This window comes from Falco biarmicus, chromosome 2 (assembly GCF_023638135.1).
Source record: "Falco biarmicus isolate bFalBia1 chromosome 2, bFalBia1.pri, whole genome shotgun sequence".
Taxonomy (NCBI): Eukaryota; Metazoa; Chordata; class Aves; order Falconiformes; family Falconidae; genus Falco; species Falco biarmicus.
In genome coordinates this window covers 45,377,379-45,403,065 of record NC_079289.1, presented here as the reverse complement: position 1 = coordinate 45,403,065, position 25,687 = coordinate 45,377,379, and the positions used below count along the sequence as shown (strand labels likewise).

Below are 25,687 nucleotides of genomic sequence, written 5' to 3'. Positions count from 1 at the left end.
TCCAGAAGTAGTTACATTTCATATAATCTTACACACTACCTCTTAATTTGCTTAAGCTATTGTAGCTTTCGCTATAAGTAGCGGATCTGAGCCATTTCACAGTGCATATTAAAAAAAAACCACCATCAATTGTCTGTATTAGAAAAATGTGAGATGTATTTGTCTGTGCTTCTACATTAGCTGTTCACATTCCAACTTGAAAAGAAATTGGAAATATACAGATCAGATTATCAAAAGAAGATTCTGAAGGAAGCATTTTGGTTTTTTTAATTAAGAGGTCTCTGGAATAAGGTTTGAGTCACACCTTGTTTATGACACCAAAGTACAAGACTCAAGTTGTTCATTCCCATTTCATTTACAACAAAAGTGATTAGCCAATTTTTAAATAGATATTTACCTTTTCTGTTACTGGAAAGAGAAGCAGCACTGCACAGACAGGTCTTGGCACCATGCTAAGCAGTTCTGGTTCCATACCATAAACATCTACAAATTGCCAGTCAGGATGTATACCTAACTGTTTGAGAAACTGGAAAAGAAAAAAATAGAATACTACTAAATGAATATGCTCATATACATACCTTTTTAGAAACATAACAGAGTATTTACAGCGTGAAATACATTGCGACAACCCGTACTTTCCAAAAATTAAGGAGCATAAAGGAGAATAAACGAGACTCAAGTATTAATAAATAAGGCTAAACAAATCATAGCGCTAACAATGACACTCAAAATCCCCATGTTTTATTTAAATAAATAGCTTTATGAAACGGAAGTGAAAACACTCCTAGCGCTATTTACTGAAGCATTAAAGGATTTCAGCCATTTTGAAAGTGTTTTGTCATAAAATACAGAAGTACTGAATAGTCACTAACTACAAATCATGGATCAGAGCACATATGAATAAACATGATATTATTTGTCTCATGAGTACTACAGAGTACCTGACACCAGCGCTCATTATATTGGAGCTGCTGGGTTTTAGCAGCTCAAAAAGTTGTGATCTTTAATGACCTTTTGAGCAAAGAGATACAAGATATATATTTCAGTAGGTGTACTTTTTAAGGTGTTCTTTTACAAGAAAAATCCTTTCAAACTATGATAGAATAACATATTTTGAATTAGACAAGGATTAAGTACCAGACTAATCATGAATCTTCAAGTAATTCTCAGTCGCTTTTTTAGAATATTTGAACAGCATCTCAGCCAAAGGCTTTCTGATCATGTTTCCTATATTATAGCTATGTGTCAGAATACGAGAAGTGATTTTGGATCTTTTACCTAACATTAAGCCACTTAAGAAGGAAAGAGACTGCAGCACCTACTAAGCTCTGACAACCTTAGCCTACAATTGGGTGTTCACTTTTTAATTAGATATTCTTCTTTTACTCAGATATGTACCACAATAACAGCTGCAGAATTATTAACTATGCATGATCTAAAATAATTTGAAGTATTTCTATTACCAGTCTAGAAGAACCTAACTGAATTCAGAAACTAGTTTCTATACACACACTGACCATTCATAATTATAAGGAAAAGCTAGCTGTACACTGTGGCATACACAAATCCTAATTTGAAACTACTTCTACTGGTAAAAGTAATACATTTTGGAGAAAAACTTAAAGATGTGGGAACCCCATGTATTTTCCAAGAAGTCAGCGTTTCATAACTTACTGTATATTCTCACTGAAAAAACATATTCCACACAAAAGTCTTATCCAGCCACCTGGGGCTCTCAAGTTTAAAATAAGGAGTCTGCTGATAAACAGCTGTAAATTCAAATGCCTGAAAAAACATGCAGCAAGCAATATTCCTCTACCCTCTTTAATGGAAAAACAATGAACTCCTAAGGCATTTCTTTAGCAAGCTCCCAACAAAACTCAACTCTGCAGTTCTTGATACTGTTCCCAAAAGTGATACTGTAAAAGACCAGAGTGATTTGCCCATTATCTTTCTTAGAGGGGAAAGATTACTTTAAAAGCCTCATCATACTTCCTGCTCAACCCTACTTGAGAAAATCTATTTATTGATACATTTGCAGCAAAGATGCTTAAGAATAACGTAAGATAAGCCTAAATGAAAGGCACAGATGACTCTCTTCTTTCCATAATCCACCTAGCGTGCAGGTTTACACATCCACACAAGAATTCAGTAACAGTAACACCATTTTTTAGTAGATTCATACCTATATAACTGTGAGAAATACCTAAAATGAGTATTTTAGTAAAACAAAACATGAGAACATACAACAAAAGACAAGTGTCTTCATCTAACATGAGATCCCTTCAAATACCAGTTTCAACTTGTAATGGGCAAGAGGCAAAGTGGTTGTCTTTCAGGAAACATAGCAAAGGGGCTGTCTCTCAATACTTAAAAAGAGATATAAAGGAAACAGTTTCTACAAAGGCTGAATGTATGGAGAACAAGGATTTCTAAAGAGTAAGGAAGATGAAGATTTCTTACCAGTAACACTTAAGGATATTTGCTACAAAAGGGGCAAAAAATAGAAAATACAAATATCCTGAAGTTTATTAAGTGAATGAAGCTACAGTTTGTAGCCAGTGTTTTGAGGGGGGGAAATAAAAACCAACCAACCCCCAAAATTTTACCGTTTTAAATGCATTATTCTCTTTCCATTTTACACTGCAAGACATGACATCAAAACAAAGGGCAAGTAAAGGTGATTTAAGTTTGAAAAAAGTTTAAAGAATATCTTGAAAAAATACAGCTTTTCTGTGTATCTACAGTAATAAAGTGTCTTTATCAGGCTCTTAAGGAAATTTTCCTTCCTTATGTAGAGGTTTATGGAACCGTGCACAAGTCATAACGAAGGCTTTGTAGAATCTAGCCTTTTTGACTAGTTCAAAAAACAAGGTAGTTTTGAAGTACAGTAAGCAATCTTCTGAGTGAATTTCCTTATGCAATGCACTAAGCTCTTTTGGTTCTGTACAATCTTTGAGTCTTACCAAGATTGGGAAGAAGGCCGAAATATTATGTTTTAGTGAAAATGGAGAAAAGGGAAAATTTTAAGTGTTTACTAGCTGATGAAACAGAAGACGTATATTTTGAACTCCTATTCTAACCCTCAAGGTTGTGAAAATAATTACCACTTTATGATTAACCAAAAAAAACAAAAGCAAAAGGGGAGGTAGTATGCATATAGGTGCATTAAAATACTGTTTGTACTTCTAGCACTTTCCTTATGAAGCAAATGACTAATCTTTCCATCGTTTTAACTGCTGTGATTCAGAACTGTGGAAAAAGTAACATAACCAGAAAAAAAATTTATTATTAATTATTATTATTATGCAAGATTACATGAAGTAAGGACACAAAACCCCAACAACATAAAAACAACACTCAGTTTAGAAAAAGACCCCACAACCAGAATCATTGAATCATTGGGGTTGGAAAAGACCTTCAAGATCATTGAGTCCAACCGTTAACCTAGCACTGCCAAGTCCACTGCTAAACCATGTCCCAAGTGCCACATCTACACATCTTTTAAATACCTGCAGGGATGGGGACTCAACCACTTCCCTGCCCAGCCTGTTCCAATGCCTGACAACCCTTTTGGTGAAGAAAATTTTCCTCATATCCAATCTAAACCTCCTCTGGCGCAACTTGAGGCAGTTTCCTCTTGCCCTATCGCTTGTTCTTTGGGAGAAGAGACGGACCTCTGCCTCACTACAGCCTCCTCCCAGGTGATTCTAAAGAACAGTAAGGTCTCCCCTCAGCTTCCTTTGCTCCAAGCTAAGCAACCCCAGTTCCTTCAGCTGCTGCTCATAAGACTTGTTCTCTAGACCCTTCACCGGCTTCAATGCCATTTTCCAGGCACACTCCAGCACCTCAGTGTCCTTCCTGTAGTGAGGGGCCCAAAACTGAACACAGTGTTGGAGCTGTGGCCGCATCAGTGCTGAGTGCAGGGGGACAATCACTTCCCTTGCCTAGAAGAGGCAATGCTAGAAGGATCATATTGAGCTACTGGAGAAATAAGTGATTTAGGGTCTCCTGTCCTGTTCTACACCACTGTGGAAAAAAAACAACCAACCCAGCCAAATCAAAAACCAAAGCCACAAACTCCACATTAGTAGAATGCTCCCTAAACCCAAGAACAGCTACTCAAACTCCTTAATGAAATATTCAGCATAACTAAAACTCTACAGATAGAGGGTGCCTTTTGTGTTACCATACTGCCTAGAAACATTACAATCTAAGGAATTGTACGTTTCTGTATATGACAGTGATGACTAGAAGTGCTGATCAGCATTACAGGGAACAGCAAGAGCACAGGCTTAGTATGACAGGCAGTGATGTTAAACATGTGAGCAGCATTAACAACTTTATTGTATAATTGTCAGAAAAAAAGAAAAAAATACTAAGGAGAGACAAAAATAGGCAAAAGAGATGCCTCTGTCTATCAAGAAGGTTTCCTTCAGGCCTGGGAGGAGGGGAGATATATCCTTCTGAAAATTCAGTAAGTATATGATAAAAACTGGAAGCATAAGCCCCTGTGTAAGACAGACTGGCAGATGGGTAACAGATGAATAATAGATGGCAGCATGGGAAGAACTCTTAAAACAAATATATAGAGCTTATTTTTAATGTGGAGACATGCAAGGGAAAAAAAAAAAAGAGAGTTCAGTCAATTACACAGCCAGATAAATAATTTTTTGCCACTGTTATGAATTGATAAAAGCAAGGTAAGACTGTATTTAGCAAGGCTGGGTAGAAGAAATTTTGTAGGAATAAGAAGTTATTAGGAACCAGGAAGAGTTCTTCAGAAGGACAAAACCGCATATTAGTTAGATGTAACACAGGAAGGTCAGAAAAAGATGTCACAAGCAACTGCTTCAGTTTAGGGAAGCTGCATGAATAGCTTAGTAATAACTATATTAAACCTCCTTCCCCCCCCCCCTCAGTCTCCTAGCTTTTTCCTAGCCCAGACAAAGATGCTGGTACAGAAAGGAGTCAGTTATGCACCAGGAGCTGAAGCAACCCCTTCCCCTCAGACAAAAGCATTCCTGTTTTAGGACAGAAGGCAGTTCTGCATGCTTTTTAGACAGTGTCATTCATAGGGAGGGACCTCTGGTGCTTTGTATTCCAATTATTCAGTAATTATCCAAGCAATTTTATTCTACAGATACCTGCTGGACAGAGCAGTTAAGGGTACTTTACATTGTATCTGAGGGCTTACTCACTTTCAGCTGCTTTCTTTCTCTCAGCTTATTAATAAGTACTCAGGTTAAATAGCACCTTTATGTTTCTCTAGAGCTGCACAAGAGAGTATTAGATAGTCTTTTTCAGTCACTGCATATCACATTGCTGACTCCTTAACTTACACCTCTTTGAGCATCCTTAGATAAAGAAGAAAAAAAAACCATACTTGGCTTCATTGCAGAAGTCTTACAGGGGCTCATGAAGAACAGTAACAGCAACAAGAAAAAACATCACGCATGCCTGTATCTAGTTTATTAACTTTTTCAGAACTTTATTTTTACTGATTGTTGCCATACTTCCAGTTATCTCTTTTCTTGTTGTATGAAAATACCTTCCTAAGAAACTCTTCTTGGTTTTTCACTGGTCCAACTAACCATCAGACAAAACACTTCTGAAATTACTTTCCACACACTCCTCCTTATGTGCGTTTCTCAATTTCTCCTTCCCCCCCCCCCCCCCAGGTGAGAAGGAAGCGCCTTATGAAATACTGTTTTCAACTAGCTAAGAGAGAGAGCAGAGAAGATGAAGACAGACTCAGCAGTGGACAATAGAACAATGAGAAACAATGGACAGAGGCTGGAACGCTGGAAATTTGAACTTGATAAGGAAAGCATTTAAATTTTAAAAATAACGATCATGGTCAAACACTAGTACAAGGCTGCCCAGGAGGCTGTGAAGTCCATCCTTTCAGGAATTCAGAACTTGACAAGTTCCTGAGCAACCTGTTTTGAAGAGAACATGGCTGAACTACAGAACTCTAAGAGTCCCTTCCAGCCAACCCTATGCTATTCTAAATCACCACGCACTGTAAATATGTATGTCTAAATGTTAGTTAATAGCAAAAAGCATTACAATAAGCACATTTAGGCACGTTACCTATGTGGTATAAGCTACACTGCTTTCATTGTTGGTACCAATACTTTAACCTACTAACTGTTAGACCTGAAAGAAGCACAAAGCAGTTATTTTTAATACTTGATTCTGCTCTGAAGCACATTGGCTACCTTTAAGGTTCATGAAAATTATTTATTTATAAAAAAACAATTCATGCTTATTTATTTATTTTTAAAGAGCCTCAAAGTAGAATGGAAACCCAGTGGACAGAGGCAACTTAGCAACATCTTGACTCATGAGACTTGATTTCAGCAGTGTAAAATAGAAGTACTTCTGCCAACACAGTTATGCAGCCAGTAGGAAGAAGTGATTTATGGGGTTGTTGGAGATGTGGGAAGGGTAAGTGAGGTAAGAAGAAGTAAGGGTGCAATTTATTTTAACAGAAAACTTTGGAGTAGTTAATGTGCAATTTAAATAGTCTGAAGTAGCAGTGCTCTTTTGTACTGTCACTTGCACATAAAAACAAAGTGAGGACAAACACTGAAACAAGATGGACTTTGAAAATTAGGTGCAATTAAAGTTGGGACAGCATTTGCAAATATTCAAGAATGCCACATTCTGAATACTAAGTCATCATAGTAATGACTGAGTTTTCCACATTTTACTATAGTACTTGTATAGAAGCTGGAACCATGAAACCATAAAACTGGCAAAAAGCACAAACATTTCCATACATTCAGATGCAAAAGTCAAAGGGCTTTTGTGGGAAGAACCAACTGTTGTAATCCTCTTCCTAATGCAAATGCAAGCCAAGACACCAACAGAGTCTACATTTTATTCTACTTCTGCTCAGCGCATTAAAGCATTGCTGTATCACAACAAAAACACAGTTAAGACCTTCTTCTGAAAAAAAAACCCCAAAAAACAAACCACACAAATACCAAAACACAAGCCTATGGCTGTAGGAAACAGGGAGGACTACATCCAAATAAACCAAGTGAGACAACCAATATTTTGTAACTTTTTCGTTAAAGCCCAAGAATTTTTGGCACTTCATTAAACCGAAGCTATCTTTTTACCTAGGAAGTCGTAAGTCACTGCATAAGATGTGTTAGGGAGTTATCACCCAGAAAAAAAAAAAAAAACCCCACACTGAAAAGCACTTATATTACAATTTATAAAAATCCAAAAATACATGGTTGTATTCAGCCCTTTAAGTATCCAATTCTTACTAATCTATATTACAAATATAAATACAGATTTTTGTAATATGCCCCTATAAATTATGTATAAAGACTTGAAAGCAAAATACTTTGTTTCAGAAGTTAAATCCTTTTCTAGAAATAAGGTAATCACCCAAACCGTATTTTATTGTTTGGGCCTTATGAGGATATATTTCTTAATTCTTTCATTATGGAATTTGTGGAATTAAAATAAAGGGATCGTTTATCAATACGTCTTAGAGAACGCATCTTTCAGACTAGTAATCAAATTGACTGATGTGACAAGACGGCAGCAGCTGTAGAAACTTTAGTTCTATACAGCTGGTCAAAAGGCATACCAGAAGCAAATAAATGGCTGTAACTTACATGAGGTGCGTTACTCTTCTTTACCAACTACTCCCCAGTTAGAGTGGCCACAGTATGGTCTTGCTTACGCAAGAGATGCTCCATTATAATAAACTTATTTGGGAAATTCAATATTTATTAGAAATTCTTTAAATATCCTCAAACACTGATTTTCAGAACCTCATAATAAAGTTCAAAGAATACAGCCCATTTATCATCACAATTTTTTAAACTTTTTTTAGAAAATTTGCAATGAAGGGGGAAAAAAGGGAACACTTTCAACTTCATAAAAAATGTGAGAGATCTTACACCCACAAAATTTTTATCTTTCCAATTGAGTTAGTTTTTTTTCAGAGTGTCTCAAAGAGCACTGCTGAATTACAGCTGATCTTCACCATGAGAGGTATATTATTTTTTAACATATCCATCAAGCAGTTTTGAAACTTAATACTAAGTATGCCCAGGTACTGGTACTGCCACATATATTGAACCAGGATATCACACAGGCAACAATACAAAGTGCTGAAAAACCCAAACTAACCAGCTGACCCAGGCTTCCTTTGAAACCACCCCAGTGAGTGAGAGTTTTAGAATGCTCCAGAGTCCTGAGGTGCAGCTACTGAGCCACTGGTTCAGCACAGGACACCAAATTACACTGTGAAAAACAGAGACCTGTTTCTATGCTCTAAATTATTCATACTGGGCACAAGCCATACCAATCCACTCCTCCAAACAAGCTTTTATGGATAGTATTTCTACAGCATACTAAACCAACAATTGGATTCTACTGATTCTGCTTGTCCTTTAAGCCAAGGAAAACGCGAAAGTGGGGAAAAGCATCTTCAGTGCAATATAGTAACCTATCACATGAACTGCTATGGCTTGGTTTTCCACTCTGTAGCACCTCATTCCCTTAAACAGTGTTCCAGAGAGTAAGGGTCTCATGGTTACAATTTTTAGTTTGTCACTGAAACAGAAGAAGAAACTAAGCAAAAGAGAGCATAATAAAAGGCCAGAAGTGGCAAGTACAAATAGAGAAATGCAATACGTGGTTTTCTTAGCTTTCAGTTACTGAGGAATGTACAAAGGAAGATCTAAGTCAATCCTTCAACTACTCATATATATAATGCTCTAAACCCCAAAACAAGTTACAATTTTCCTTTTACAGCATATCTACCCATTTAAACTCAAGAAGACGTCTATATAGCTCGAGATATTTTAAACTAGAAGCCATTCAACAAGTGATCTTACAGTGGATGTCTACAATCCCTTTGTATTTGTCCTTCGGCTTATTCTTTGCTATGCTATGCCACAGCCTCAACAATTCCCGTTTGCTGGCTCTGTGGAAGGCTTTCTGGGGGTATTCTCTTTACAGAAAGGCATAAACTGAGTCCTGGTCTTTCGCCTTCTGAGGCTCATAGTAACAGGCTGTTTTCCAGGCATGCATGCTATGTCTACTGTTTCCACTCTGCTTGCAACAGAGAGTTCAACTCTACTCCCCCACTCCCAAGTAAAAAAGTAAGCTTAGCCAAGCATTTTCAGGACATCTCTGTTTCTTCACATCCAACATGCTTCCACTCCAACACAGCTCATCTACAAGTATTTTCACCCTGCACATCAGGAATCGTGGGCACTTTCAGTTACTTCCATCCCTAGGGCTTTCTTTTGGGAAAGCTTGTGTGATAATGTTAAAGAGTTCATAAAGTTGAAAGACCTTTTAGGAAGAGTAAAGTTTGTTTCCTCAGAATACTTACATTGTGTCTCCCCAACACCCTTAAAAAATGTGGTCCGTGACTGGGTGAAGACTGGCTGTATCCAGTTTCTGCCATTTGTGCTATGTTTTGTGATCTTTATTGCCCCCGTGACTCTAAAGTCACAGCTGTCAAGGTCACCCATGGACTAAAATTAATTTCTGTATGTAGCTGAGTCTCAGTACATTAATGGATTTGGGAAAAAAAAAAAGGTAGGATCAAAGGCCTGGAAAAAATGCTGGAAGGTAGCTAAGAACCAGGAAGTAAGCCCTCAGGTGGCAAGAGAAACCCAAGCCAGTCACCTCCCAGTTGTTTAACCTGAACTACCTGAAGCCAATGCTTGAGTTGAAATGGTACCTTATGTAGAAAGTAGGGGTGTTTCTTAGAGCACGTGAGATGAAGAAAGGTAAGAGAGAATGAAGAAAGGTAGAAGATCAAAAAAGATAACAACCAATACTACTTTTGTGTTTATCTGTGCATGCTAGGAAATCAGTCATGGGTTGCAAGCCAAACTGAAGTGACATCATGAACAATCAGTTTGTGTCTGGCCTTTTCACTGCAATAATTTGTTGCAGTCTGGTTTTGGGGGTTGGTGAGGTTTTTTGTTGTTGCATTTTTGTTTTTTTTTTTTGGTTTTGCTTTTGTGTGTGTGTAGAAGAAATTGAGAACATACACAGCCAAATATAATATGGTAAACAGTGGGCAGATAAATCCCATTTTCTTGCTTTCTCTCTCCCATTAGTGGGGAAGGTTTCATAAGAGATTCAGTTGAAGGTGAAAGAAAAGGAACCACTCCCAATCATCACTGTACACAAAGTGGAGCTTTGTAAAAGCTGAATCATCAACACCTTCTGTATCAGAGGTGGACTAACAATTCATCCTATCAGTGTTGAAGGGGAGGAGAAAAAAAAAAGGCATCGTGACAATTATATTAGCACTATATGGTACATCTAAGTATGCTGACTTCTCTCTTAAAAATACCACAACAGATAGGTGGCTGTGGTATTTCGAGTGAGTCACTGCCATTGTAAATCTTTCAAGCTAAAAAAGAATATCCCTGTTTATCCTCAGTCAGTTTCTGAACCTTTAAATAATTCTAACACATATGCACGAAGAGAGGTCCTATATATACACCAAGGATTTAGAAATTCCTAGACTTGTATTACAGCATAAATGCTTTCAGATAGAGAAAAGCTTGCAAGATAGTTTGAAAAGATTTCACATACCCTGAGAAATACCAGTACTTCTCCATTATTGTCTGAATTCCAACCACAAAGATTTAAAGTCTCAAACTTGCAACTTACATGTCAAAACCAGAGAGCACACAGCATAGTAAGCACATATTAAATGCAAATTAACCTGTATTTAGTACATTTTCTTTCCAGTTACTATTAAAATAGGGTATGATTTGTACAATAACCAAAATAGGCTAACCATTTGTTAAACTGTAATGACAGTTCTGACTACAAACTAAGACTTAAGAATCCACACACCTTACAGGTGAATGGAATTTTTTTTAGTTTTAAGAGTTCACTCACACACCTGGCAATAACATTAACACTAAGAGTAGTACATTGCAAGGACAGTGTAACACTCAAGTAAAACAAACAAAATACAATTTTTAAAAAAACAGCAAGAAACCCAACCCCAAAACACCAAGAAACACATGTCTAGATATCTGTGTAAAAAAATACTACTAGATGTATCTCTTTATGTGTATGTATCTTAATACATTACAGCTATTAAGGGCACACCATTGTTAGTTTGTGGGTTTTTTAAAATCCTGAGGAATTCTAGAATATTTTAGAGAACACAACACAGAGTACCACAAAAAAACCAGTCTGTCCTTGCAATTAACTTGACAGGATTTTTTTAAAAAGCATTTGCAACTTCATTTGAATCTCAAATTACTATTATTGTTGTTCTAAACATAAGCAGGATATGAGCAACTTGTGACTAATAGCCTTGTTCTTACAGCTTACCACTGTACTGATGAGATTAAAAGAACAATGACTAACAATGCAAAGTGTATTCATATTCAACACTGACCATTTTTTCTTTTCTTTTTAATATAAATCTCTTAGTCTAGATAGTAGCAACAACCACTGCTAAGTTAAGACTGGCAAAATACAGTGAAGGAGCAAGTCTAAGTGGTCTAAAGTGGCCTTTTCTGTACAGGAATATTAAGAAGAAAATCCTTGCAGAATGAAAATTCCAATAATCCATGATCACCCACAACTGACAGATATCCATTATCAACAAAAAGCCAATGGGCAAGACAGCCAGATTTTCAACATGCTTAAGTTGTTCATTTAGTGTTTTTTCAGGATTTACTCTGTATAACAAACGTAGTGGCAGAAGATAATTCAGATTTTTTTTAAAAAAGTAACATTGTTTTTCCTCCTCAGTTTATACTTTACAGCTTAAATTAACTGTAACGAGCTCATCTCAACATCAACATCTGGAAAGCGATGTTAGAGAATTTGAAATTGTACTAGTCATTTACTCATACTTACTTCCTTCTAAACAGGAATCTAGTCTCTGAATTACAAAACTTAAAAGAAGTCTAAAACTTAAGGAGATTATAACACACATCCAAGAAAAACTCCCACGAAAGGCTGTTAATTTTAATTGAGGACTAGGATTAAGAACTCTCCACAGTAGCAATACTGTAAAAATTATAAAATTATTTGTTCTAGGAAACTATAAAGCAAAGTACAAAATGACGCAGCATCAAATAACTTTTTGCTCTCCTGAAGACGCAGTGTATTACTACAACAACAAACAAAACATTTTTCACACACAGAAATTCCTGATTTCCAAAATACTTCAACAATACAGTTTTAAGAATGTAATCTTACAGCTGGAAGCTTAAGTCCTTTGGCTTAAACACTACCCTTAACGTTATCAACAGGCCTGCTAGGATCAACGTCTTCCCTCTAATGCTTGTTAAAGATACTCAAAGTTGCCACTGAGAACCTGATGCAGGGTTGGAGTATGTGTGATACCCTTTCAGCTAGAATTTATCTAGCACTTAACATTGTTTTGTGGACTAGAACAAGCTTCCTTTCTCTAGCATGGATTCTACTACGCTACAAAACCAGAAATAACAAATCACACAGATGTGGTCATGAATAAGCAGCAAAGTGCAAAAATAGTAAAATGACGTTATTTCTTATGGGCAGCCAAAGAAGAAAGAGACAACACAGTGGTGTGAGTAAACCCATGCAAGTGCACAAAGCCATCCTGTACAGGTCCAGAACAGGCACACATTATATAATAATGTTTTAATCATCAATTAATTAATTAAAACCCACCTCGCGACACATCAGAGGTTACATTACATTAATAGCCAGACATTATCTATTCTATTCTCTCTTCCTTTAGCTTGTGGGTGTTTGGTTGTTGTTTTTTGGTTTTTTTTTTCTATATAGTATCTTTACATTACACTACGTACTGAGAGGTTTCAGGGGAGTGTCCAGTACAGTCCAGTACTAGAAGGCACCCGTGGGGGAGGAAGGGGTTACTCTCGTTGGAGAAGCAGGAGCCTTTACTACACGAAAATGAAAGATGGGCCTAGAGCTGAAGCGACACTAAAGGTTACCTCGAATAAAAGCTGCTTACCTGATTCGTAACCTGGAAAGAAAGCAGAAAACAGAGAGAAGTTAAGACCCCAGTTAGATCCGCAGGCTGAGACCTCCCCCGCTCCCTGCCACAACCAGCCGTGGCTCAGCCCGCGATGCTGAGCCCGCCGCGGCCGCAGCCCCGACCCCCTCCCCGCCGCCATCCTCCTTCCCTCCCGCCAGCCCTCCCGCGCACCCAGCAGCCCCCCCACCCCCTCCCGCCGCGCCCACCCCCGCGCCGAGCACCCACGTCGGGGTTGGCCTCCAGGGGCAGCCAGCGATGGGGCTCCATGGCGGCAGCGGCGGGGCGGGTACCGGCACTGGGCTGAACCTCTCAGCACGGCACTGACAGCGCCTCACGCCGCCGCGCCTCAGACCTGACCCGGGACCGCACCACCGAGCCGCGCGGGAACGGCGGGGGGGGGGGGAAGCGGAGACGAAGGCAACCCCCGGCGGCCCACCCCACACGTCTCCCCCGCTCCGGGGCGGCGGGCCCAGGCGGACACCGGTAGCCAACGCCTTCCCCCCGGGGCGCCTCCGGGCAGCGACGGCCGGAATATTCCCGCCTCCCCGCTCTCTTGGCTCCCCCCGGCTATGGGCTCTCCCACGTGCCAAGGGGCGACGCCTCGGCCGCCCCGCCCCGCGCTTGCTCCCAACCGTCAGGGCCTGCCTGGTGCGCAGGAGCCGCCGGGGGGCGCCCCACCGCCCCCCACCGGCCCCAGAGCCCGCCGGGGCCCTGCCGGCAGCGGCCGGGGAGCAGGCGCCAGGCGCTCGGTACAGCCGGGCCCGTGCGAAACGGCCTCTCACAGCTAAACTGAGCTACAGCCGTTCCCTGGCGGGGAGGCGCGTACACACCCCCGGGAACGGGGCAGGCCGCGGAGCCAGAGCGGACGAAGCGTTCGGAGGGAACTGCCCAGCCGCGGCAGCGGGTACCGCCACACCGCCTGAGCAGGCTGAGCCGTGTGTAGCAGCGGGGGGACACGGGTGGTGAGGTCTCTCTGTGAGCTGCTGCAAATTGATGTGGTAAACCCAACTGAGAATAGCATCCATCTTCTAACGCTGCGAATCCCCTCGTGCTTTCCCATCTCAGTGGCATCAACATACCGTTTCTTGGCGTTTTGGCTAAGATCAAGCACAGTATCATATACATATCATATGCGGTGTAAGATATTTCACATATATATATATCAGATTGTGTTGCATCTTCTTTCAAGTTAATCAGAAAAGCAAAAACTGAAGGAACCTGTCATTTCTCGGCACCAGCCCTCCCCGCCTGCATCTGCTCACCACTCCGTACAGGCTGCAGCTCACCTACACAGCCCCTTGCAGCACTTGCACAGGGCCTCACGCTTTCAGAAGCGGACATTTGGACAAGGTTTTGGTAGAAGCCCCTCAGCTGCACCTCCAGGCCTGCCCAGTGTATGCCCGGAAAGGTTTGGGGCAGAAAGGTGGGTCAGCACAAATAAACATCCAGGGTGAGCAGGGAGGGTGCGGGAAGACTAGGAACTGTGCCAGTTCACAGGCAGATCTGATCCCCATGAGGAAAGGAAGGAGTACAATATGAACACTTGGTGTTTCTAGGTACTGTAAAGACAGGAGTACCAAGGTGCCAGGCAGTAGGGTGTTGGGGATACCATACAACTGAGGGCCCAGGCACTGGAGAAACATATCTTCTTGAAGAGCTTTTTGAGGAACTTGTTGTAGTCCTTCAGTGTTGATGTAAATGATACCCCATTCTGTAAATGTGAAGTTTATGAACTAGGGTAAATTACCTAATGTTTTTATTTTATTTTATGCCCTGTAATCATTTAGCAGGACGCTACATGCCTGTGCCTGAAGCTTCTGCATTGACCTGTCAACAATACTGTAGTGTCTCCCTTCAGCAATCCTGTCTATTTGTAGATTTGTCTTTTAGTTTCTATACACAGTGTCTCCTCATACTAAGTTCTCAGTTCTTACCTAGCTAAGACATGGGCCTGTACTGTCAGATCACCACCACTGTCTACCTCTCTGCCACAAAAAGCTTCATAGAACACACTTACAAAAGGCAGAGTTTTCTAAAGATACATAGTTTCATTCCATGGATGGGCGGACAAGCAGAAACCATTACATACTTCACCACTTTCTATTCACAATTCAAAGAACTAAACGCAGGTCTACATATTGATGAAAATAACCCCCAAATAACTCCAAATTTCAGCAGATGATTCTGTAATTACCCAACCAGCAAGATACTCACCTCCACATCTACCTCCACATTTTGGAGAAAGAATAAAAAGTAACCTAACAATATTAGTCTTAGTGCTAAAGGCATGACTAAGAGACTTGGTGAAATTGTAATATAAAATAGTATGTAAAGTTGTCTTGGTAAAAAAGTATGCAATAAGAACAAAGAGATTAAATCAAGTCCTTGCTATCAGAGACAGATCTTACCAGTACGTGCACTGCTAGTGTTTTGATAATCATGAGGTCATAAAAACACATACTACTCAAAAACGTTTGCACGCTTAATTAGATACTTTAAAAGGGAGAGGCCAAGATCAGACAAGCTGTGAATGTATAAAGCTCATAAACACATACCATATTCCTTAATTACCCTTTTCCTGAAATATATTCTATGTTCTTCCATTACCATTTATGGCAAATATGTAATTTTAAACTTGCCAGAACTACTGCATGACAGGTTATGTTTTACTACTGTCACAATCCTACAATAGAAGTACTAAAATTGTAACATTGTGGTATTTTTTTTTTAAAGCTAAAAGCAAACGTAAAACTGATTACTTGAGAAATCTAAGAATATTTTCTATTTTTAAAAGGTGAAACTGGTAAAGAATTAGTGATGCTTTAGGGCTGTAGTCACACCCCAAACAATGCAGTTAAATTAAATTTAAAGGATTGAAAAGCTTATTGAACAGTTCTAGCTGTAGTTAAAAAAAAAACCACGATCTTCTCATAAAACTGAAGACATAGTTTATCTACACAAATCATCCATGAACTGCACAGTTTATTTGCAGGTGTACAAGTTGATTGCACAATCCACCTGTACAAAGTACTGTCAGTCTATGTACCTGTACTGTTTAATATATTGTATTTGCTGCGTTCACAAAGCACAGAGCGTGATTTAAGATCCCGAGACTACAGCGGGGAGCACCGAGAGAGCCCTGACACCAGTTATCAATAAACCAAACTCAGTAAACAGCTTGTTGCGCAAACCAGGTGTGACTTGAACCAGCATTTCCACAAGCCTCCCCAGACGATTCTCAGGCCTGCGCCATTTCCCAAGCCGTCACTAACACAAGCGCTGCCAGAGGGGCCTGCGGCAGGAGAGAGCGCGGCCAGCCTGAGGGGAAGCACAGGCAGGCCCTAGCCTACCATATGTAAGTGGCTTTTTCCACCCAACGACTCAATAGTCTCTTAAAACGCTGTCCTGACTTTACTCGTAACTATTTAAGACGCGGTTTGCCTCAAAAACGACAAAGAAAACCGCCGCAACCCGCCCCGCGCAACCAACCCGGACGAAAAATGCGGAGGACTCCGACCTGCTCGCGCAGGCTCCGCCCTCCCAGGCAAGAAGGGCGCACGCTCCCTGACCAGAAGCCAATAAGGGCGAGCTCGCTGGCCTTGCCTCGCTCTGGTGTCGCCCGGAGCCAATCAGAGCGGCAAGCGTTGTGTGGCGGAAGTTGGGCCTTGGCGGGTGCGTGGCGCCATGGCCGCCGGCTCCGCGGTGGTGCGGGCGCTGGAGGCGCTGGGTGAGGGTGCAGGGTCGGGGTGCAGGGTGGGGACCCCGATGTGAGGGTGGCGGTGGGGAGCTGAGGGGGTGTTGGGCCCACCCGGACCCGCAGGGTAGGTTGTGGAGGGGGGCGGGCGCTGCCCCTTCCTGAGCGTTTCCCGCGGCGTCCTGGTGAAGGCTTGGGGTGGGCGAGCGGGGCCCTTCCATGGCTGCCCGCGGGCCGCCTGGGGGGTTTGCCACCGTGAGGCGGCCTGCATGTAGCAGCGTAGCCGCAGGGAGAGCCGCGGTGCTGTGCTACGGTGCCAGAGGGCGGCCCTGGGCATGCCCGGCTCCCCGGTAAGCTGAGGAACTGGGTGCAAGTACAGCTCCACTGGCTTGGAGGGATTATTCAGGGCTGTGAAACTGCAACTGCATGGACTTGGTCTGGCCTTATGGAGTCTCTCCTATTAGACTGTGCTTGACATGCTGAGCAGATGATGTTAATGCAATTCAGGACAAACCCCCTTAAAGAAAGCTTTGTTTTTAGGTTAAATACATGCATGAAGACCTAGGAAATCTTCAGCGAGAGTCTAGGTGTAGTACCATAACACTTTGAGGATTTGCTTCTGATTGCTAGTGTTTGTGTTTTGCAGATGTTGGTGGTGCAGCAGATAAGATTAAATTAATACCTCAAGACTTTTTTGCAGAACTGGTAAGTAGTGCAATAAATTGGATGTTGAAGGGCTTCTGCTACTCTGATTCAATGAAACCTTTTTGTTTAAGGTTTTTTTTTTTTGTCTGTTGCAAAGGGAATCTTTTGTATGTGGTAGGTAGTTACATGACTCATGAAATGGGCCAATCCTGCTAAAAGAAATGGGATTGCTTTAAATGTTTTTATCATATAAGATTTCTAAATATGTATTTTTGCTTTTCATCTGAAGATATCAGGTGAGCTTGTCCAGAAGACATTCAGTTTGTTTATTGTAGTGTGCACTTGAACAAGATGACTGCTCAATTAGCATTAAAATGGTGTGTTAAGTAGGAATAGCTAGTGAGGTGGTAACTAGAAGTTTTGACTGAGTTTATTTGCTTTTCTTGAATTTGATGTAACTTTAAAAGTCATTTCAATGACTTTATTCTCCACTCTGCATTTAAAGCATATTCTTGTTGTCCATTTTTGCAATAACTAGTTTTCTTTTTTGTTTTTTAGTCTCCAAGTAGTCAAACTAGTTTTGTCTTGTATATTAAAATACACATTAAGAATGTTTTCAAACTTACTCTCTTTACAGTGTGAGCAAATAATTCAGCATCTGAACCAGAAGATCCCAGGTGTAAATGTAGCTGAACTGTGTCAGGTAAGTTTAGATACTAGCACTTAGAAGCAAGTATATTAGCTGTATATGCTGTAAAGGATAGATTCCCCCAGTAAATGTTTTCTTTTTGTGTGTGTATATACAAAGAGGGGTTTATTAATGCATTGTTCATGATTATTTGTAATTGCTCAAACATTCTGTTTCTAGAGAATTCAAACATCTGGGAGTGAGATTAATGTTGGTGACCTAGCAAAAGTAGCTAATATTGTTTCCTTTCTATTCAGGTAAGCACAAAATAAATTATGTTGCCTCACGTCTTTTTTTTTTTTTCCCCTCCACCCCAACTTAACAGTGGTATTAAAAAGTGACATCGAATGTGGATGTAAAATGAACTGATTTGGGAAAAGGGCAGAAGTTTGTAACTCAGTACATGAAAATGAACTTCTGGACTTAGTTTATGTTCTTAAAAAAATTATGTGGTTAATAAATCATCTCACTCTTTGTAATAAAAAAAAAAAAAACAAAGAGAGGAAAACGTTCTAAGATCCTGTCTGCAAGCTTTGGAACTACTGGCCAAATAAGTTGAAGTTAAGCTCAGTTCTGAAGCTGTCGGCTAGGCCTTTACCTGGAAGAAGTGTGTTCTAAAAACTTTCTTAGAGATTAGAAACCAGCATTTGTGCCTGTTTGAAGGGCGCACAGTTTTATGATGTTGAACTCTGCTGTGACAGAGTTTTTAGGTAGCATTTTCAGCAGTTATTTTCCTCTTAAGTTTTTCTGCTTTCAGAAAGATAAAATTTTCAAGAGCTTTCTTATTCTTCTAATATCTAGTATCTAAACATTTTACATAACATTAACATGATTGAAGAAAGTATACCAGTAGAAATCTAAGATACTACTACTTCCTCTCATATAGAAAGCCTTAAATTATATTGGACTGTGCTACTTGGCAGACCAACTCTTTCTGTCTATTAATGTCTCTAAGGGGTGTGGATCAGCATGGACAAGCCAAGGATGGGAATTTTTTTAAAAACTTCTGGTAGAGGAGAGAGTAGCAATTTTCCTCTAGACTTGCTGCATTTTCAGTTGAGGGTGTATTGCATCATTTGACTCCTGTTAGTACCAATTATACCATTACCTAGAGGTCCTTATTTGCCTTTAGGTGATACTTTAATTACCTCTCCTAAATGTTTAATTAAAAATGGCTTTGTTTCTAAAGTAATAGTATTGTTGAATGCTCTATGCAGATGTCTTTCACTGAATTATGCTTGGTTTTTTTCAGTTGCAACAGAACTTAGGGACTGTGATTATTTCTTGTTATAATGTTGCATGTTGTGCAAGCCCAGCAAAGCTTGGTCTCTGCATATTAAGACACATTGAAAGCCAAGTAGTGGTGTTTTTTGCATGTGGATACAAAAGCGTAGTTAAATATTCTATAGGAAAAAATAAAAATCATAGGCTGCCTAATTATTGTAAAGTACATAGACACACCAAGCAGCAATACAAAATTGCCTATTTGGGGTGAAGTGAGAAATTTTATTAAATCCGTGGAGAATTAAATTGATATGGTGTTCTTTGGATATACCTATAGCACAGCAGCCAGAAACAATCTCTCTACAGAAGAACTCGTCACCACCTTGGGCAATACAGTCAGCGCACTGCCAAAACATGCAGTTCAAGTTATTCGTCATGTATGGAACGAGCAGGGCAAATCCGTTAGTGTCTCAGAAGATGCAAGAAATATGTCCACAGTGGGGCAGGTAACTAAATGACAAAATGCAGTTGAGCTAACTATTAACTTTTCAGAAATATCAATGCTTCATTGTGTATGTTGTATTTTCAAGCACAGGGCGGTATCTTAACTGCTGAAAGCTTTTCTATATATATGTTGCCAATTGTCTACCCAGATAAATAAGCATATACAATAAAGGTTTTCTAAATGCTGACCAGTTTTCTAATATTATTGTTTGGATGATAAAGTCATATTTTATAGCGTTTTAAAAATTAATGCATCATAGTACTGTTAGGGAAGGTAAATGGCAGTCAGTGTGGTAGACAATTGTATTGGCCATTAATGTGAATCTGTTTTAAATGTAATCTGAATTGTTCTTTAGAGTTGATAACACCACTGCCTGATCATTTTGTCTCCCTAAGTTTAAACTCTTGTTTTTAAAGATACTTTATGTCAATTTCCAGCATTCCTTTTTTCCTTTTTGAAAAAATAAGACTATATTTGCATTTTAGATCTTTTTTGTCTAACAATAGTTTAAAAGAATATGGAATTACGAAAAAAAGTCTGCAGCTTGATAGTAGGCTTCTAAAGGCTCTCTTCACTTCTTCATTCAACAGTTCTGCCTATCGTAAAAGACTAAAAATGCTACCTGTCTGAAATTTATGTACTTAGATAAATAAAAAATACAGTTATAAAAGATGTTAATTGTTTTCATTACTGCTATTATAAAATTCTTGTGCACTGTCTGAGGTTTTTCTCATGTTTCCACTAGATCTAGAAACTTGTATACCATTATGGTTTTGTGATTTTTTTTTTTTTTTATAAGTCAGGTGAACTCTGTGGCTCAAGCTGCTTTTACTACAACTTTAGACTGTACTTGACTGAGAGTGTTTGAATAAGGAAAACAGATTAGTTAACAAATTAAATTGCTTATTTGTTCATTATCAAAAGGAAGGGCAAATGATATTGTATTCACATTAATATCTGAATATGTATGTTTGTTTCCTATTTGGATATGAGCTGTAGATGTCCTATATGGTTTGTAAAACATCCATCCAACAGAATAACCATGGTAGATCTTTCTTTAACACTGTTTCCAATTATTTTCTTCTTTGTAGTTTGTAGATATGAAATGGAAACTGGGAGTTGCGATGAGTTCTGACACCTGCAGGTCTCTGAAGTATCCTTATGTTACAGTGACGCTAAAAGTGGCAGACCCTTCAGGACAAATAACAGACAAATCTTTTGAAATGACAATCCCACAGTTCAAGGTCTGTAATCAGTGTTACTTGATTCAGTCTCAAAAAACAGTGACATTGTTGTGAGGGAGCAACTGTATACCTTAATGCATATGTTTGTGTTGCTTCTTTACTCATACAGTCATTCAAAGATGAAGCATTAAATATTTAAAATGCTGAAGCTAAATACTAACTTCATAGCATTTAGTTCTACATCACTTTACCCAAAACTGTTAATTTAGCAGTAATTTATGTGTTCTCTTACAAATAAGCTAACAACTGAAGATGTAAAGACTTTTGGGACTTTTCTGTCAGCTGTCACTCTGCCTTTTTAAAACCAGAAGGAATATTCTAAATATATGGAACGGTTCCCTAGTCTCTAAAACTAAATCTAAAACTTGGGTTAAGCCTAACACTTGCTAATGATTAAGAATGGAGGTCAGTGTGCTTTGTCACCACTGGCTCTTAATTGCTAAGCTTTCATCTATGAATTTATGTAACTTTGTTTAATTTTGTGTAAATGTAGGACTTGTGTTGTAATTCCTTTTTAAAGGGTGAGTACATTGTGAGCTTGCACAATACTCCAAGCAAATAAATCCTTTGGTTTGGACTGGCAGGAATTTGACAAGGATGTTCTGAATACTTAGGTGTTGTGAAATGTTGCATTCACTCTAGTTGAAACCTATTTAATAACTTGCTGTTCAGCTACTATAAGAAATGGGTGTTATACTTCAGAAGCCTGGATTATTTCAGCTGGGAATAGAAACATTTGCGTGAGAAGTTTTTTTTGGTGGCTTTTGTTTTTTGTTGTGGTGTGAGAGCTACTTAGTATTTTTCTTTCATAGCATCTTCTCCTGTTAATAGCCAAACCCATACAAATAAGGCAACACCTGTGTAGATTTAATACTGAATGTGCCCAAATGTCAACCAACTTACAAAAAGTAAAGCAGAAACTTTCAGTTCAAGCTGGAAACTTCACTTGGAAGAAAAAGGGAATATGAGAAACATGGACTGTGATTTATTTTTTTTTTTTCCTAACATGCTAATTTGAACTATGGTTTGAGCTTTTCTTCAAGCAACTGAAATTTGTCTTAACTCTTGCATTTTAGAACTTCTTCAGACAGTTCAAGGAAATGGCAGCTATTCTTGAAACAGTTTGAAAAGAACTTTTATTTACACTGAAATTTTGGACAAACTTAGATCAAGTAAACTTTCTGTTCTGCACAGGAAATAAAGTGCCATTGTTCAGCAAGGTATGTATCCTTGTCTTTTCAACAGGTATTTGTCAGCATCATCCTTGAATTGCTGTGAAGAATTCCTCACTTTTGAATACTTGAAGCAAACTCTGCAGTGTTTGTGATAATGTGTTCAGCTTTGTTCATCCTGGTAGACAAAAGATCAGGATGTGTATGGAGAAGCATCACTGTAGACTTCCTAATATCCAAGAGTAAGAAACCACACATTTAACTGTAGAGCGTGGAAGTCACTCACAAATGTTGACTGGGAAGATGCTGACAGAAGCGTAAAACCCACATTAACACTTTTGTCTGTAAAATTGAGATGTGCTTGGATTCTATAATATTAAGGAGTATATGAAGTTATGCCTAACATACAGTTATTCTTGAAGAATAGCAATGTCAAGTAGTTAGTTGCAGGCATTTGCAGACCTGGCTTCCAGTTGTCTTTTAGTAACAGGAGAATGTACTTATCCTAACAGCTTGTTTATTTCAAATACTTATTTCCTAGGCTTATAAAAATTGAGTTAATGCGTTAAGCTTTTCTGGAGATGCAAAGTTTATTCTCTGAGAAGCCCAGAGGCTAATTTTAAGTCAAGGTAGAAAGGTGAATTTTATTCAAAAACATTTAAATATATTTTTGCCTTTACATTTAATCCAACTCTAATCTGTGGCACTCTGCTTGATGTTTTGAATCGCCAGTCTACTTTCTAATTAGATTAGAATACTGGTGTAGTTGCCTCGCTCCAAGCTCTGAACTAGAAAAGTCAAGAGGAAACTTGAAAATTCAGGCTGGAGTGTTAGCCAAGCACATCAGAGAGAGGACTGCACTAAAATTCAGCAAGATTTCTATGCTTGTTGTGTTGTGACTGCTCTCAGAGAATGTCCTAAACAGCAAAATTTTGACTTTGATTCTGAAGAATGGGGGCATTTCCAAGGGGGGAGTAATAAATCTGGTGTGCTTGCATGCTGTTTTGTTTTTGTTTGGTGTTTTTACCCCTTGCATTTTCCATAAACAAAATACAAATTGCAAATATAGTGATAATAAAAATACTGTTGCATTTCAAGATGGGCTGTGGTATGGTAGAACAAGTAAATCTGAAGAGAGGCATTTCATACTGGTAAGCAGACTGAAGTTTATGTTTTAACTTAAGAATGGTAGAGACTGAGAACCAGTTCTGCTGGGACAGATCCTCAAGTGATTTCAGGCTCCCTTAAGAGGGAACTTCTACCTTTTTAACTCACTTAAATTAGATTTCTTATTAACTTTTTTAGAAGCTGGCTGAAAGTCATTGATACAGGTTATGCCTGCCTTTTTGTGTCCTGAAAATAAACTGCAGCACACTGCATGTGCTGCATACTGCAATCCTTTCACTAAAGAAGGGTACATCCCCACTATTTGGACATTATGCATGGTGCATAAAAGCAGTGCTTGGAGTTGCTTAGAAGAGAGAGGGGGAAAAAAAACCAACCCACACCAAAACTGTTGGCTTTAATGAAAGACGGTAAAAGCTCTGGGCTGTGGCCATTGATCTGGATGGTACTTCCTTTGTGCTGCTGAAGTCCAAGGTGTTTGATTTGTGGCTGGGGGGAGCAGACTGCTCTTTTCTGAGGCCCTTTCAATGGAATGTCACAGAGTGGTCTCTGGAGCAGACTACCCATTTGCCTTTTCCCTTGTCTGTCTGCAAGGGCTTGGGGCTGAACACAGTGAAAAAAATCCCCTCTTCGTCTGGAAAAGTGATGTGAGCAGCTGATTTATTTATTTTTTTAATTTGCAGAAGTTGGAGTGTAAGACTGCTATAACTGGAAAACATTGTCATGCTTTGGTGTAGTGAGTTAATTGGCTTACATCAATGCAAGAATTCCAGAAAAAGAAGAATACTTTTTTTAGTAAAGCTGTAGCCTTACAAATACTTCCTATTTATTCTAATGCAGTCAAGTTCTTCATATAGCTGGAAATACTTGTGCCTTTAATGGAACTGGATGGAAAATAAGATTTAATTAAATCATGTCTTAACTTCTAGAAACAGTTATTTAGTGGACGCTGGAAGGTAATGAGGAAACTTTCAGTTACCGTTTTTGCATGGTCTATCACCAAGAGGAGAAAGTTGGAAGCCTTTGAAAAGTCTAACTTTCCATTTTTGTCAAGGCAGATATTCTAGAAATATTAATGAATATTTTTGTCATGTCCCTGAACTCTAGCATGTAGTAAGTCTGTCTGAAAGATGCCTAGGCATTTATGCTATACCAGCTTACCGTCTGAGAATTTTCAGAGGCGTTTGTGGACATCTAGGAGATGTGATTATAAGTTGGTTATGTACTCAAACTTGTGAGATTTGTCTTGAGTGCTGTCAGTAGGAATTCCTATACAGAGTAATGGAAGAATTAAGTATTAAAAAAATAACCAAACCAACAACCCAAAACCAAACTAAAAACCTAAGTTTGCAGGGTAGCAATATTAACATGCTCAAACAAGCTGTTGAGTTGTTTGTCTATATGTGCAAAACCCAGATCTTTTCAAAGAATATCAGGAGTCCCTGTGTGTTCCTAATTCTACTTGTTGATTGATATGAAATTGTATAACACAAATATTTTTGTAAGTCCACAGTCATTAAACATATGGGTAACAAAGCTAAAGATGGTCTGTACTTTGTTGTAAGCCTACTGCACTTAAGTCTGTCTCAAATACTACAATGGGTGAAGTTCAGGACTAGACTTTGACTGAAATTCTTTCCGTATTAAATTAGGATGAAGTTCAGACATATGCAGTCTTTCTCTGTGATGGGGTACCAAAGAGCTGAGGGATAATTGCAGGCTGCAAGGAGTATTTGTATCGATTACAGGTAGTCAGACTTTTTTTATTGAATGAGGAAAAGACAGAGGACATAGAGTAATAAAATTTTGCATAATTTAATTCAATATATTTTGTATATTGAATATATATAGAATATATATTTTGTATATATATTTGAATAAAATTCATTCAAGTGGTTACCTTTCCATAACTGTATTTAGGAGACATGTAAATGTTTTTTCTTTTTCGACATCTATGGGGAACAGAGCAAGAAGGGGTGGGTGGGGGGTGGATGTCTTACATAGTAAACCCAAGGGAGGGAATAATGAAATAATCTCCTGCCAATGACTGTCTGTTATCTTCTTCACATGACTGTTTGGTTTTCTCATTAGTTTCAAACACACAGCCCCACTTGAAGAAAGCTGTTTTGCAGAAAAAATGGAGACAGGCCCACAGAAAGTACGCAGTGCACCAGTATTGGATATTTAGCTTCTGTACTCTTTGGCCTAGAGCATGCCTCTGTTCCTGCTTCCACAAAATTGTACTGCCTTTTTTTAAACCACATTTCAAAGATATGTAAATATTCAAAGATATGTTGTTCACTGTGAGACCACCTCCCTTTATTTTTTTTACCTTCCTGTTTTCAAGCCTTTGCACTCTATTTAAACAC

At 39.1% G+C, this 25,687-nt stretch overlaps 2 protein-coding genes across 4 annotated transcripts in view; one reads left to right on the top strand and one right to left on the bottom strand.

Annotated features, from left to right (window-relative positions):
• Nucleotides 1-13,530, bottom strand: part of UCHL3 (ubiquitin C-terminal hydrolase L3) — a 45,609-nt gene extending 32,079 nt beyond the window's left edge. The window contains exons 1-3 of the mRNA XM_056328759.1: nucleotides 13,247-13,530; nucleotides 12,998-13,009; nucleotides 398-526 (exon numbers count right to left, since the gene is read on the bottom strand). Of these exons, the coding sequence (XP_056184734.1) occupies nucleotides 398-526; nucleotides 12,998-13,009; nucleotides 13,247-13,288 (183 nt within the window). The 5' untranslated portion in view covers nucleotides 13,289-13,530. The remainder of the gene's footprint in view (nucleotides 1-397; nucleotides 527-12,997; nucleotides 13,010-13,246) is intronic.
• A 2,976-nt stretch (nucleotides 13,531-16,506) lies between these two features.
• On the top strand, nucleotides 16,507-24,860 carry COMMD6 (COMM domain containing 6). 3 transcript variants are annotated; one of them, XM_056329846.1, is made up of 7 exons: nucleotides 16,507-16,693; nucleotides 17,362-17,420; nucleotides 17,998-18,063; nucleotides 18,229-18,305; nucleotides 19,610-19,778; nucleotides 20,869-21,021; nucleotides 22,267-24,860. In XM_056329846.1, the coding sequence occupies exons 1-7, from the start codon at nucleotides 16,522-16,524 to the stop codon at nucleotides 22,297-22,299; spliced, it is 729 nt and encodes a 242-aa protein (XP_056185821.1). In that variant the 5' UTR covers nucleotides 16,507-16,521; the 3' UTR covers nucleotides 22,300-24,860. The 3 variants fall into 3 exon arrangements, with proteins under 3 accessions (XP_056185821.1, XP_056185820.1, XP_056185822.1); XM_056329845.1 differs by having other exon boundaries at nucleotides 22,098-23,190; XM_056329847.1 differs by having other exon boundaries at nucleotides 16,601-16,748; nucleotides 22,098-23,190.
• Nucleotides 24,861-25,687: the final 827 nt, after the last annotated feature.